Source organism: Panicum virgatum, chromosome 5K, assembly GCF_016808335.1.
Source record: "Panicum virgatum strain AP13 chromosome 5K, P.virgatum_v5, whole genome shotgun sequence".
Classification (NCBI taxonomy): domain Eukaryota; kingdom Viridiplantae; phylum Streptophyta; class Magnoliopsida; order Poales; family Poaceae; genus Panicum; species Panicum virgatum.
The window spans coordinates 39,375,535-39,391,230 of NC_053140.1; the positions used below are offsets into that span (position 1 = coordinate 39,375,535).

The window sequence follows — 15,696 nt, forward strand, 5'->3', positions numbered from 1 at the left end:
ACTTCAGGACAATCTCAACCAAGACACTACTAGTGGTTTCTATACTTATCATGTCATATAGACACTGCTTATAGATACTATATCCTCGATGAATAGTTTCTTCAATAGAAATTGCTATCCAATCATATCTCTTCTCTTCCTCCAATCCTATCTTATTTTATTTTAGTTTTCGTGTAAACCTGATTTGACCTAGTTTTTTCATCTTTTTTCTTCTCTCCTCGTTAACTCTCTTGTCACATCAACTTTTTGCTTTTCTTCTCTCCTCATTAACTCTCTTGTCACAACAGTTTTTTCAGCTTTTTTACTTGCATGGCAATGTATTTAATTTAATGTTATAAAAACTAGCTGAGTTAGACGGTTGGGACTGCCCTCATCGGTTAAATCATCTCAGCAGAAGCCTACAAAATGGCCCCTAAATGAAGTTGACTGCCTCAACCTCAAAAGTGGTGGTGCTTTTGCATTCTGTTTATTAGTGGTGTGTCAGTGTGTTTGACGAAGACGCCGTATCGCGTCTATATCAGATTTATTTATGTTAACAAAAACAATAACCAATACAGAAACCGTGCAAAAAAAGAAAATGACAATAATAAAATTAGTGCGATTTCACCACCAACAAACTGCACCAGATATTAAGATTATAGTAATAAAGAAGTCACTTCTCTCATCAAACAAGTGAATGCAGGCTTCTCAACGCGTTGCATATGTGAAACACCCAGGATCAACATCCATCATTATTTCTTAGGACAACTGAAATACAATTTCTATGTTCAAGATTAACTAATTTACAATGTCGAGCAAAAGCTACAAAAGCAAAGGGATTAAAGCAACCCCAGACACACCAAACTGTCGCGAAACACATGTTGTAAATTAAAAAAAGGTTTAAGATTATACATCTGCTTTATGCCAAAATTTTGTAGTTCAACAAGAGTGAGCGAGCAGCGGTAGACAATAGAACGACCCACACAACGAATCCATGACCCACTGCTTCAAATGAATCATCACACCCTGATGCCGCCAGGCAACAAACGCCGGCGCAGACTTCACCATATCTGGGATGAAAGGTTATTCTTTCACTGTCTACAAAATGGCAACAAAAAGGTACAAGCTGGAAATGAGATAATAATCCCATTGAAGAGACCTCAGCACCCAACCAATAATATACTCTTCAAATGAAATGCGCATGCGCTGACAAGTAATTGAACCAGGGCACTTTGTTCCCCCTTTTGTGTCTGTGTGCACTTTAGTCAATTGGGTACTGGCTCCAGTTCTAAAATATGTTCTGTTCCAGATGTAACCAGGCAGCTACTTGATGCATCACCGGATGCTTAAGCTGCTCAGATCATCAACAATATGCACAGCCCCATTCAAAGCGCCTAGTTCGCCCTCGTTTGATTTCAACTGAGGATTTTGGGCAATTCCATTTTCTGGTGAATTTTGTAGATTATTATGGTCGAAAACATAGGCTGCAATTGAACTCTTGACGCCTTCAAAGTATGTCGAGTAAGGAAAATATTCTGCGCAGCGTGTCTTCCAACCTGTTGAAAATGTATGGTTATTCCTGAGTGCAAGATTAATAGACAGTATCTTTAGATGTTACGCCTGGAGCATCCAGCACTGACATTGTGACCATACTGATGGTCCTATCAAATACAAAGGAAGTGCCAGCATAAACCTCATGAATGACATTGGAAGCAGCAAAAAAAGTACTAATTAAATAATGGAATATTAAGCACCAAGTGGCATGTATTCATGTAAATGCTAGAATCAAAGGCTATGAGCACTCAGTTTGAGGAAAGGAAAAAACTACATTGCAGGAAAAACAATGTAGCATGTGGCACAATACAAGCACAACAGTTTAAACTTACTATTTGCAATATTCTGGTCCCCAAAGACTGTCTCCAGCAATTTGTGAACATCAATACAATCTTGAATTTGCCATTCATTCACAGGACCAAGCACATTATTTCTGCATAAAATTGGAAAAATGTAAACAATTTGTACAGAGCAGGTGAACAAAAAAGAGGAGGTTTTATGTCTTTACCCTAAAGATGCATTGTTTGTCGAATCTTCAATTAATTTAATTGCCTCCATCTTCTTATCTGGCTCCAAGAGATACATCATTTCAGCAGCTGCTGCTCGGTGCGTCAACGAAGCTGGCAAAGAAATATTGACAAGAAAGAGTAAGATCATGATCAGGGAAATAGCAATGAAGAACATCAGAATAGTTACCGTTGTGTTTCTCGAGGAAACTTCTGTTTACTTCAATGAGAGACTTCCCATGTAATTGCCTGTAACAACTTGTTAGTCAAGTAAAATCGTAAAAACACTGACCGAGCAAGTATCAGATTAGACCTTATGTCTGGTCGTTCGGCTTCCAAGACATTCCAAATTAGCTTCTCAGAATCAGTACCAGGAGTAGGAAGACTGTTTATCTTGTGGAAGAACTTTATCTGTGAACTCAGATCAAGTAGCAAATAAATAGCAATGAAACAATTTGATGGGATTTATCTTTTATTATTCAGCTAAAGTATTCAAAATACAAATAATAAACTTAATGTATATAATAAAAACACCACTAATGTGGCCTGTCATCCATCAACAACTTATAACTCATTTTCACTCCAAACTCTTTTTTCACCAACTAATGACACTAACCACTATTGTGGCCTCTCATCACCATCACCCCACCTAAGCAAGAGATATTCTAAGAAAGAGCAGTATCATAATGGATGGGTGATTCACCAGTTCACCATCATATCCATTTCCAAGTAGTAGTTACATTTGAATTTTATGTAAAATGACAACCAAAATACTTATAATTCTATATGAATCTAAGTGATATCACAAAGAAATTGAGCACTAGAAACAATTATTAGCATTTGATTTTGAGTGGACAGGCGAAAGATCATGAACAACCTTATGCTCACCAAAAGCGACATCAGTACACCCAATTCATATGGCATGAGGCAATTCTAATCAAGGCATTGTTCTCAGACCCATAAATACATAAGGAAAACCTCCACTCTGGTATCTAAATAGCTGTTACTAGATCATTAGTGTAATGAATAAAGAGAAACTTCTTATGACTTGTCACATAATTCATGAATGAAGAGCTTGATGCAAGGTGTAATTTTGGAAGCTTACCAAACAGCGGTGACTGTCTGGATTGTTCTCATCCAATTTAATGAGCTGTTTAACTGCCTGAAATTAAAGATGGATTACAGAGAGTTAGGACATATGTCGAACGAAATGGAACAAATTAAGATCATGTCGCAATCAATGTTAGGGAAGGTGCTAGAAAGTCAGGCAGTAACCCGTCGCCTAGAGCCTAGGCGTTTCAAGGCAGTTTTCTAGGCGGTGATGCATATCAATAATATCTCTAAAAGAAAAGAAAAACTGGAGATGAGTGGGCCTAAAGTTGAACAGAAGGCCCGTCAAACCAGCCCAACCCGAATCTCGACCCTACCTAGACCTAGCTCCACCTTATCCATTCGATGCTCCCCACCTCTCTGCTCCTCCTCCACTGCCCAGGCTGCCGCCGCCCACCCGCTCGCCTCTGCCTCCTCCGCTGACCAGGCTGACGCCTGCACCCGCCCATGCTTCCTCCTCCGCTGCCTCTCCCTCAGCCCATCCCTGTCTCCGCCGCCATCCCAGCCCGCCCGCACCGCCTAGGGTACAGCCTACCCCCTAGGCAAGGCGGAACCCCTAAGCCAAGCGACTATGCGCTTAGGCGAGCACAGAACGCCACCTTGTGAACATTGGTCGCAAACAAACCATTATAATACTAATCAACAAGCTTTCAACTGGATGATGCTCAGGAATCGGGGAATCATGCCAATGTCTTAACAGGAAGTGAGAATGATTCACCCGTTTCACTTTTCCATATTACAACGAGGTTACTATCACCAACTAGCCTATATCTGATTGTAAAAAAAAAAGGCTGGACTCACCACATCTTTCTATTTGCCAATGAAATATGCAGCTTTTAGCATTTACACGGATGTAACACTTCCTTGATACATGTACACATCTTAGGAGATGGTTTGGAATATTTAGTATCAATGACATTGATCGGAGAACAGGCAGCGTGTTGGGTAATTCTCTTCAATGTTGATGACTAGATGCTGTAAGCTTATACTTATTGATAGGCAGCGTGTTGGGCAATTCTCAACAATGTTGATAATTAGATGCTGTAAACTTATAATTATTGATAGCCAGCGTGTAACTAGCACCAGTGAATGGGGGCGAAAAAAAATTAATTAGATGCTGTAAACTTATTGATAGGCCGTGTTTGGATGGGGGCGAAAAAAAATTCGCGAAAACTTTTTGCAACTTTGACCACTAATTAGAGATATTAAATGAAGTCTAATTACAAAAGCACCTCCACAATCATTGGTACTGTAGCAGTACTGTAGCCAGTGAGGCATTTGACCACATGATTGGAGAATCATTAGAGTATGGTTACTGTAACACTACTGTATCTAATCGTGGATTAATTAGGCTCATTAGATTCGGCTCGCAAAGTTGTACCTATCTGTGAAAAGGTTTTGCAAATAAACTTCATTTAATACTTCATGCATGCAAGATTTCCTTTTCGCGAAATTTTTTTCGCCCTAACCAAACAGGCCCATAGATACAGATGTTGCTAGGAACATTTTCACGATTTTTTTAGTCAGAGAAACAGACCACAGTCATAGCATACAAAGATGTCATATTAGATAGAAACCAACGATATACCTGGAAAGCAAGTAAAATCTTTTGCTTTCTCATGTTGAGCTCAAATGAAAGTATATGGGTCTCTAATGAGCTTGACGAGTTACTCTGCAGGAGCTTCAAGTATTTCGTAGCTTCTGCAAGCGGATCCTCGATCTGCAGACAAGAATTTTGCATCAAAGGTTCCAGCTTCAAGATTGCACTGATAACGACTTAACAAAGAATTTGTCACAAATTGTCACCACCGAAACTGGTTAAAAATGACATGATTAGATAAGCCTTGTAGCGAAGATGAATACCTGAACTAATTTTTCACCATGTGGATCCAGATCAACAGGTCTTGCATTATGTTTCTTTCCAGATTTTGAAGTGTTGGTTGTTGCTGTTTCATCCTCCTGTTTCTCTTCAGCCTCCTGGAGAAATATGGGGTGCAAAATCAGAGAACTATTGATACTGCAAGTTAAAGGGGGAAAAGGATACAGTGGTAAGCTTCTCAAAGTACCCTTTTAGCACGTGCTTCTGCTTTCTTCTGCTTTTGCCTCAATTTCTTCCTCTGGGCAGGTGGTAGTTTTGACATCTCATCATTTTCCTCAGTAGAAGATTTTGTTGGAGAATCATGTAGTTTCATATAGCACCTATAGTTTGCTAGTATCACCAAATATCCTGAATGGAAGCACTAGGCAATCAAAAAACAGAAACAAAGATTACCTGATAGCTCCAGCAGCCGCCTTGTGGAAGTATTCATGAGCATGCAAACGATCTTGAAACTTCAGCATAGAAACATATGCTCTAAGTGTCATTTTCCGTAAGCAATACGAATGGAAGTCAAATTGATCTTCAGTCATATCAGCATAATGCTTTTCAACAGCTAAGAAATTTTTTAGGGCCCTGCCGAGATCACCTTGACGGAAATAACTCTCACCAGAAGCAAGTTCATACCTTAAGTATTGTAGATCATCAAGTTATTAGAGATAGAAAGAGAACATGAGAGATGGATGGCAGATGGAAAGAGCGCATACCACATGCACTGCATGTCATGAAGATTATTGTGTTGATCACCATCTTTTGTAAACAAGACGGCAGTCTTCTCCGCCAGCCCAACCTTCATAAGTTACGAAAAAGAGCTAAATGTAAAAAAGGTAGCAAATAGAAAACCAAGAAACTCCAGCGCTTTCTTTTCGAATGAATGCTAGAGAATCTGTATTATTTCCTCCTTGCTCTTGAACCCAGCATTTGAATTGACATTCCTCTAATACACACATTACCCTTTAATTATATGTTGGAAAAACAATCATACAATTTATGGTAATATGAATGCTTTTTTATGGTAAACCTAAAATTATCATTTCCACACGACAAATCTAGAGGATTTTTTAAGAATGAGTGGCAATTTGATAAATTGCCTGCACTCAAAAACAGCACTAGTAGCAATATACGGTTACAGAAAAAAAGGGTACTGACCCTAATTTAGTTACCTGATCAGCCTGAAGCATCTGCATAACACACTCGCTGTTTAAATAGCGATCAGCAAGATCCATGGACCTAGCTTCATCTGCTAATGCAGCTGCTGCAGCAAAATTGCCAGCATGCTGCAATATCTTTCCCTGAAAAGGAATCATGGTATTAGCAGAGGCATTAGTGTAACAGCCTGTGCCTTTGACTTAAGAGATTAATGTGATATAATCAATTGAGCCCTTTAACCTAACATACAACAGAAAAGACAAAGAAACCATAATGATGCTGCCAAGTTTATATAGCGATCTGATTTGTGATCAGTGCTGAGCCACTACATATACATAAATTAACAGAAGAGAGACCAATGTATCAAACAAAAAAGTTGCTAGGCAACAAAATCACTGCATTTTAAACTGAACTTAATCCAAGTTTCAGATGAGTGCGAGAGAAACCTTGACTGAATATAAATCGATGACAGTTGGTGTATGTGATATAGCCTCATCAATTTTATTTAAAGCAATCTCATACTGGCCTCTTCTGTCATAGTGCTGCATTAGATAAGATTAAAAGGAAACATGACTGTTCGAGACCATAATATTTCAATCAAAAAATTGAGAAATGTATTTAAAAACTGCAGGCCAAATGCAAACCTGGGAAATCAAAAACAAAGTCCACAATAGTGTGGAAGGAGGCTCCTTCTGTGGGCTGCAAAGCAAGACATGGAAAATAAATAGTAAATAAAAGAAAGTTCACTTATTGACAATCAGTATTCCATTTGTTATTACTTATTAAGATTGCTTAGGGAAATAAGATAGTTTTTGACAATAAGATTAAGTAACAGTGATAGTAAACAAGCACAAGCTTGACAAGTGGGACAAAAACTATCTATAAACTTTTTACATTATAGTCGTTGCCAAATCTGGTATCCATACTGAACACGTGAAAAAATTTCAAAGTTCAACAAGCTGCTTTTCATGTAATTAGGAAGTGTTGCCTCACAGGACCATCTTAACATTTCATATAGGATTCTAGTCAAGATATTAGTACTTCATCCATTGCAAAAGGACACCACATAATTGTTGGGCAACAAACAATGAATCAGTTGTCAGGCACTACGGATTACCTTCCTGGAAAGCATCCAGAAGTCCTAATGGAATCTTCTATTTTAAGAAATAACTGCTCCAGTATGTTTGCCTGCCAATAGGATTAAAAATTTGAACATGAAGTGGCTCTCTGACTTACATCATAGTCAGTAATGAAGTACAGGATATTATATTGCGTAGTGCAACTAGTGTTACCTTGCCAGGATGCTCGTACAGTGGGCTTAAATCAGAAAACAGTGAAGGCACACCCTGAAAAAATGGGATACCATTACAATTGATTATTACCAAAGAGCTAATCCATGTGGACTAGAAAACCTACTAAGCTGTATGGCAAAGAAAACGAGAAAACAGCGACAAAAGGATACCCCATATGGACTAACTACAAACTGAACGATACCTTAGTTAATAGAGGTCTGACATAACTGTCTGCTGCCTCCTGGAACTTCTCACCTTCCAGGAAATCAAGAGGGATGCGCTGTTGCAAAGGGAAGATGTACAAGTTTAGATTCACAGACTCTCAAGTATATGCCCTGCTTACTACAAATACATGCAGGGAAAGTACAATTTATCAGCATATATAGGATAAAATTAGGCATGCCAATGTTGAAGGCTCAGTAGTGGATACCAAAAAGAAAAACAGCACTACATCTGAAGTCGCGGTTAAACATAGTTTACCTTAACAGCAGATGACCAAGAATACTTTTCTTTAAGTGAGTTGTATAATGCGCTTAAGCGCTCAACATCACCAGCAGAATATTGGCCATTATCAGAGTATAGGCCAAGGCACTTTTGCACAGCTATGAAGTATCTGAGCAAAACCAGTGAGAACTAATTAATCAACAACAGTAACAAAAGGTAGGTTATGAGTATAATGCCAGCAATAACAGTGTTATAGAAAGAAAAGAGATACATGTATTTTCAAAGCATGCAAAAGAAATTCTTAGCTTAAGCTATTATCACATTTTCAAGATTAAACTTTGTCATGCTTACACGATAATCCCAGATTTGATTTATTACAGGATTGAGGATTGTGTCATTGTTCTTCGCATATTCTTTCATGCTAGTAGAGGAAGATTGTAACACCAATGGGTAGATCAAGTCCATACATACATCCTCACTCTACCCGAAGAGTGCTAATGGCGCTGGTGAGAATGCTACCCTACGATATATACAACAAAACGACAACCACAACCATACACTTTGGTACATATGCATACTGTGTGCCCAAGTAGGGAAATGGTTTAACATCATGCAACATGTTGGGAACATCTCAATCATACTTAAGCCTCTGCCCTTGATCATGGCCAATATAAGCTACATATGCTCAATTGTTCAACATGAACTAATCAATTTTTTTTTGGCAGACAACCAACTGCACGGGTTTACATTGATCGACTGGTAGGTTGAGACAGTCGATTCAACAAGGGTTCTGTCTTATTCATAGTTGCTAGAGCTGTATTAGTCAGAGAACACTCAGGTCGAAGAAGTAATGCTGAAAAACACATCCAAGTTGATAAGAAGTTGGGAACAAAAATGACATTAGAGGGTAGTGTTTGGTTCGTGCTTAAAACAACCTTACTAATTTTGGTAATGCCTATAGTCCTTCTGTCAGACCTTATGCATTTTCTTCAATCAACTCTAGGCCAACTTCAGGTAATATTGGATAAAACTTTTCATAGCAAATGTTCTAGCAAGGTTGGTTGCATAGACAGAAGTACATAACATACCCAAGGAAACAGCACGAGTCATCTGATACCCATTTATGCGGTGGCACAAAATTAAGGCTGAAAATATGTACGGAAAAAAGGGGACACAATTGACTCACTTGTAGTTATCAGGGTTCATGAAAAGCAGTGATCTGTAAATGCTCTCAGATTCATCAAAGCGGCCAAGTTTGAACAAAACGGATGCCATTTGTTCTTTAAACGATAGCTTGTCAACCTAGCACACAAAGTTAACATGAACAGGAACAAAAGATGTAATAAGACGTCTTGTTCAGTGACTCCCGAGAACCACCACATACAAGCAATATAATACAAAAGGATAGGACTCACAATCTTGCTCTCCTTCTTCTGCATTTCCTCAAGGGCTCTGTCTAGCATCCCACATTCCTCAAACAATGATATCTATAAAAAGCAAAGATTACATATCACTATGAGGATAATATAATATTTATATTCTAGGAGAATAACATGAACTCGTAACTTCATGGCTGAATAAGAGCAAGCCTAATGAAAGGAACTTCATCATAATGTGTGTTGGAACCAAAAGACAAGAAAATAAGAAAAATAATCAGGTGCTGACTATAAGCTTGGCATGGCGGAAACATAAGTGGACGTAATGCAAATGAATAAAATACAACATAGTGGACATATATTGACACCGAAACACTAAAACTAAATTACAATGAATAAACAAATCTAGATGGCATAAAGACATATAAACCAATATTCTGCCCAAAAAAAAGACATGTAAAACCAATATTGAAAAAAAACTTATACGGAAGCACAATACATTTAAAAAAAACAATACAAATAAGCAAAACTGCAACCTATCCAAGAAACACCAGAGAGATGCGGCAAACACCTTATACAGCAGCATTTCATTGTGTTCATATCGCTCGTTGTCTGGAGGATAATCATCTTCCAGTGTCCCCTCATATGCCTCCAATACTTCTATTGCCTTGGAGGAACTACAAGTGAGTGAACAGAAAGAAAAGTGATGAATCTTTCCATACTGTACATGTTTTGTCTTAACATAAGGGAGTTATAGCAAGCAGATCACAAATAAATGGATGAGTAAAGTGTCCATCTAATAAATTTCAGTATAAACAAAACGAAATTGAAGTTTGGATGTTCAAAAAAAATATTTTCAAATTGTGCATTCATATTATAAGAGATAGGGTATATACAAGTGAGGTAGCCATGGGCTTATGGGCAAACCCTGGAATAATGGGCCTTTAGGCTATCTACACACTTACCAGGAAAAAGAACTGACTAAATAAGCATAGTATTGGGTATGAACAATGATGGCACAGAGAAATCAAATAATTGTGCAACAAAGGAAGCCATGAGCTAATAAGATTAGAGTCAGTACACAGTTTATACCCAATAATACTTCAATGTTGTTTGCAATGGACACTCAATAATGTTTAGAATAATATATATCCTAAACATATATTTGTTACTAGACTTTCACAATTATGTTTTACAACAACAACAACAACAACATAGCCTTTTTTCCCAAACAAGTTGGGGTAGGCTAGAGATGAAACCCGAAAGCTTGTGGGTTTCAAATCCATTAGAGTGGCTATTTTTTATGCTGGTTTGCCAAAACCTAACGCAGCCCTCCTCCTTTACCCGGGCTTGGGACCGGCTATGCTGAGACAACAACAATTATGTTTCACAATTATGTTTTACATATAAAAAAAATAGCACGGGGCCAAGTAGCTATTATCTTTACTCGCATAAGATGCACTTAAATCAGCATTGCTTAGAAAGTGGCATACTTGGAATTCAAATGATGAGCAACAGCAAAACCAATCCAGTTCATGCGGTGATTTGGCTTCAAAGACAAAAGTTGTTGCCTAGTCTCAACAAAACCAGATAAGTCCCTCATTTGTGCCTGTGAGAAAAGGTGAAAATCCACATATTCGGAGTCAGAAAATGTCCGATCCTGGAACAATAATTACTGGTTCACCATTGCTTTGTACATTTTAGAAGGATGATAATGGAAAAATCAGTAATAAGATCCTGAAGAAATAAGGAGTCTTAAAGAAATGCTTATTGGCCATTCATTAATGAACAATGAGAAGTGCACAGAACATTAAGTGGGCCATTGATGATTGGAGTATTGCCTATTTTAGCTGGTAAAGTTTCATTGAGGAAAAACAAAAAGAAAAACACTGTCCCAAAAGAAAGGAATCAAATACTATGTTAAATTACACCAACCTGGAGAAGTGACAAGTCACGAAGAATTTCTATGTTATCTGGATCAATCCTCAAAGCATTTCTGTAACATTTTATAGCTTCTCTGTATTCTCTGTCTGATCGGTAAAGTAATCCATAGACATGCCAGCAGACATGACTCTTCAGATCATTCTGCAAAAATGTTCAATGCATGTTAGTTCTGATACTTGGATGATCAACAGAAAAAAGACTCAAACCAAAATTGATTGCACAAAATGGTAACCTTCAGACCACGTCGAACAAGTTCATATGCTTCAGATTTTCGGTCCATGCAGTTTAGTGTCAAACCCTTCATTGATAGTGTTTCTACAAGGAACAGAATATAGAGGGAATGAGACATTGTAGGAAGCAGTACAGTAACTACAGAACCAGAACATATCTTTCAACATACCGCCATGCTCTGGGAATTTTTTTAATATAGAATCTGCAGCCTTAAGCCCTTTCTTATATTGCTTAGTCTCATAGGATTTCTGTAGACAAAAAAATCACAGAAGGAACTATCAGAGACACAAAGTCACACTGAAATTAAGAACAGAATAGGCTAGCTTGTGCAGGGTATCTCAAAGACTTCGCATGCATATGTATAAAACTCTGCAATGTAGAAGGACATTATGAGTAGCATCCTCAAATGCCCAAAGCACTAATGTAGAATAAAGGCTTCAGTAAATAGTAAGAAGTCATCCCCTTAAGATCATCAGAACTGGATAATAGCTAGTTCAGAGTTTTAGAACCAAGAGGCAGCTTAGCAATTTCAACTCTAAGCTAAAAAAGGGCCCTTATGCTAAAATTTTGAGCCCATCCAGGTTTTGTACAATGTGAAACAAGCACAATGCTAGGATTTCAGTGCCCATGTCACAACAAACCAGTTTTCCAGGATCAGACTCCACTCCTTAATATAGTACATGCATAATACACTGACCTATCAAGGAGTGGATTCTAATCCAGGTATACCTCCTCATCAAGTCCAATCAACTCATGTCACTAAGATCAATTAGGGGTGTAAATTGACAACCCTTAGGTGCACCTCCAACCCTCTTTAGTTCAAATATTTATGCTATTTTTTAAGAACAATCAATAAGGTCCTCGAGGCGAGATAACACTAGTACCCAAACACTAAGCACATATAATTAAACATCGCCAAATATGGTACTGCACGAATGAGCATGCGGCTCAAACTGCAACCAATCCACTAGTGTTACAAACAATGCTTCTGGAGCTAACAGCCTACGGCTGTTCTATAGAGGGACTCAGTCATCCAGCTAAGGCAGCTTCTCAGAGCCGCGAGCATGGCCTGACTACCACTGCTGACTGCCAAAACCAGCAAAACCCCAGCGTCCAGACACTCTCCTGCAGTAGCTCGGATCTCCAGAGTTGCGAATCGAGTGGAACCAGACCACGGAGCAGGCAGATTCGCGGGGAAACGGATCGTCTCGATTTGAGGAGTGGGGGCGGAGCGGAGGATGGAGGTGGGGTGCTTACGACGATGACTTTGAAGAGGTTGGCCTCCTTGGGCGGGAGCGACGACCCCATGGCTGCGGCGGGGGCGGCGCGGCGAGACGCGGCGGCGCGAACCCTAGGACGGGGTGAGGAGGGGGAAGGGTTTTGGAGGCGCGAGGTGGAGGGTGGGCTGTGTAATGGAAGGCGTAGAGGCGCGCGGCCGCTTCGGCCGCAAGGAACCCTACCCCGTCTGTTCGGTCGCTGGAAGGAAGGCTGACCTACAAAGAATACTTTGTTTTTGCTGGTAGCGAATTGGATTTCATGAAACATGCCGTGCCGCGTGCGCTGTGTGCCCCTCGATAGTACACTATTCAGGACAAATCTACCATGAACAGTGATTTTTTCCCAATCATAAAGCTCTGCTCCATTGCATTTTTATTTATTCTAAGTCGAAATATTCTAAATTTAACCAAAATTATAAAAAAATATTGACATCTAACACATCAAATAAGTAAATTATGAAAATATATTTCATAATGGATCTAATTATTCTTATTTGACATTCAAAATATTATTACTTTTTTCTAGAGTTTGATCAAATTCAGACTACTTTAACTTGAGCAAAGTCCTTACATTTCAGAATGGAAGAGTATAATCCTTATATTTATTTTCACTTTCAACCACTATCGTGAAACCCATCCCTATTATTAATGCCCCCCTAAGTGATGCAACTACTAAGGTTTTGCTAATATGCATCCTTCGGTCATCTAGAATATATATGTGCATACATATTTGATATATTTAGATCGTTGGCTATATAAATCTTAGCTACAACTCTGCTAATATATATGATTTTCTTATAATGCCTTCAACAACCATCATGCATTTAAAATTATCCTATAGTCCTGTAGCAAGCACTACTATTCACTTAATTAGGTGATTCTCCACACGTTGTTGCGGGATTTGAGTGAGCTTTTCGATAAACTATGATAAAAATATAATAGTTCTTTAAATAAAACGCTATGTTTTTTAGCATAGTAAGACACATAAGTACTTAGATTGAGTTTGCTAAAAAAAATAGATTTTTAATAAAGAAAAAAGCTCATATTAATGGTGCATTTGTAGAGATTACATTGAAAGCCATATGAGAAATCTCTTGGATGAAAAATGATAGATTTTTGAGTTATTCTTTGGTTAGAAAAGTAAGAAACTAATAAGACATGCATTTCATGGATATAAGACGTTCAAGAAATTGATTGGATGGTTACAATAATGAAGATCTTGTTAGACAACTTCTAGAAAAAAGGGCAACTCATGGTCACCCATCAATGCTGCGCTCTCCACCAGCTCTACAGAGCTGTCTTGCGCCGCCACTAGCTCCGCGAGTCGTAGCTGGCCTAGAGGAGTTCGTCATACTTGCGGTGGGTGAGCTGGATGCATTGCTTTATTTTTTTTCTAACAGTGAACAGGAATGTGCTGCTTCTGGGGATGAGCGAGTGGCATATATACCATGCTGGAGAGGAATTGAAAGAACAATGGCGCCATTAAGATGACTTTTAATTGATGGATATTAACGTGAGTGGGAGATGATTTTTGATTGCTGAGTAGTGGTGTATAATGTCAGTGGGAAGCAATTTTGCGTGCTGGTTTGAGTAATGCATGGTGACATGATGAATGGATATTAACTTGAGTGAGTGCATGAATAAGTGGATTAGAAATAGTAACTTATAAATGGATCAATGGGTGCATGAATAAGTGGATTGGACATAGTACCTTACAAATGTCCACTGAAAGAAATGATCTAACGGTGATAAGAATTTGAGGTGATGTGGCTCGACGTGGTTGCAAAGAAATAGAAACTATGACCCTTAGTGAGAACCCACTGTATAGATTTTATAGATACCATAGGTAAGAGGCCTATGAGGTTTTGCTCTTGCAGTTGTACTCCAATAATTAGCACACACTTGCATTTTATGTGAGGCATACATGCGATTAAAAGCCCTATTTTGCACAATAATATTTTTATGAACTACAGGTGCAATTTTGAGTTAAAAATTTCCATTTTTATCATTGAAAAAACAATTCAAAATGATCATATTCCACTCCCTAAAAAAGTTCCAGACCAGAAAGACGAAAAAAAACAATGACCACAACCGTTATAATCGCTAGCTAACTTCCACAATACATTTATTTAAGCCCTTTTGTGCCAAGTGCCATCAACTATATCATTATAGATATCTACTAACAAAAGCATATAAATTTTTAAAATTGGTAATAAATTGAAAATTTAGGATGGTTGGGGATGTTTGCAAAACCATGGGTTAAAAGTGATGTCCTTATAAAGTTTTTAAGACCCAAACGAATATAGTTTTCACAATACCATGTTTTATGAAACTTCATAGTTTGTTATATTAAAAAACTTTGCAATATCTCAAAATCAAATCAATTTTTAACGATCTACCTATTTCATTTTGTAAGGCATAGCCATATTTTAAGTGCCAAACATATCAGTTCAATAAATAATTAGTCTTGTATAATATATGTTTTGGTGTACATAAATTATATTGTACATTCACATATGAAAATAGTTTGATTTTTTTTATCCATTTCCCTTTTTTCATGTGCGGTAGGTGTGAGGGTAGGGAGAACACAATGCAATTTATTTGAAAACTCCGTATGAGTAATGCATTTGATTAATTTTTTTTTGCGAGATGACTATTTTTTTATTTTTCACAAAAAAAAATTCTAGTATGAAAACTATATAGTCTACTTTTGATTTCGAAGTGCTTCTCTTTCTTCAAAGATATAGCAGTGCTCCTGCTTGCTTTTTTTTTAAAAAAATTAGTGAACGACATTAAAAAAATACGTCTTATAAAAATTTAAATCCATGTTTAAAATTGCGAGCTATAAAATTTAGCTGGAGTCTCACCAAAATGCTATAGGCGCCATAGCGGCAGCCATATGCAGTAGCGCAAGCTACTTCTGGCTGCTATTGCGGCGCTATTTAGACGCTATAACGC

At 38.0% G+C, this 15,696-nt stretch overlaps 1 protein-coding gene across 1 annotated transcript; it reads right to left on the bottom strand.

Moving 5' to 3' along the window:
• Nucleotides 1-700: 700 nt before the first annotated feature.
• On the bottom strand, nt 701-12,931 carry LOC120707422 (N-terminal acetyltransferase A complex auxiliary subunit NAA15-like). Its single transcript, XM_039992325.1, has 26 exons — nt 12,719-12,931; nt 11,631-11,709; nt 11,463-11,545; nt 11,222-11,371; nt 10,780-10,895; nt 9,858-9,963; nt 9,326-9,397; nt 9,097-9,212; nt 7,947-8,079; nt 7,669-7,746; nt 7,467-7,520; nt 7,292-7,362; nt 6,819-6,873; nt 6,621-6,716; nt 6,189-6,317; nt 5,733-5,815; nt 5,422-5,652; nt 5,216-5,348; nt 5,013-5,126; nt 4,738-4,869; nt 3,145-3,201; nt 2,353-2,450; nt 2,230-2,288; nt 2,042-2,153; nt 1,866-1,966; nt 701-1,535 (listed from the first exon to the last, which is right to left on the bottom strand). The coding sequence occupies exons 1-26, from the start codon at nt 12,767-12,769 to the stop codon at nt 1,315-1,317; spliced, it is 2,730 nt and encodes a 909-aa protein (XP_039848259.1). The 5' UTR covers nt 12,770-12,931; the 3' UTR covers nt 701-1,314.
• Between the last annotated feature and the right edge of the window lie 2,765 nt (nt 12,932-15,696).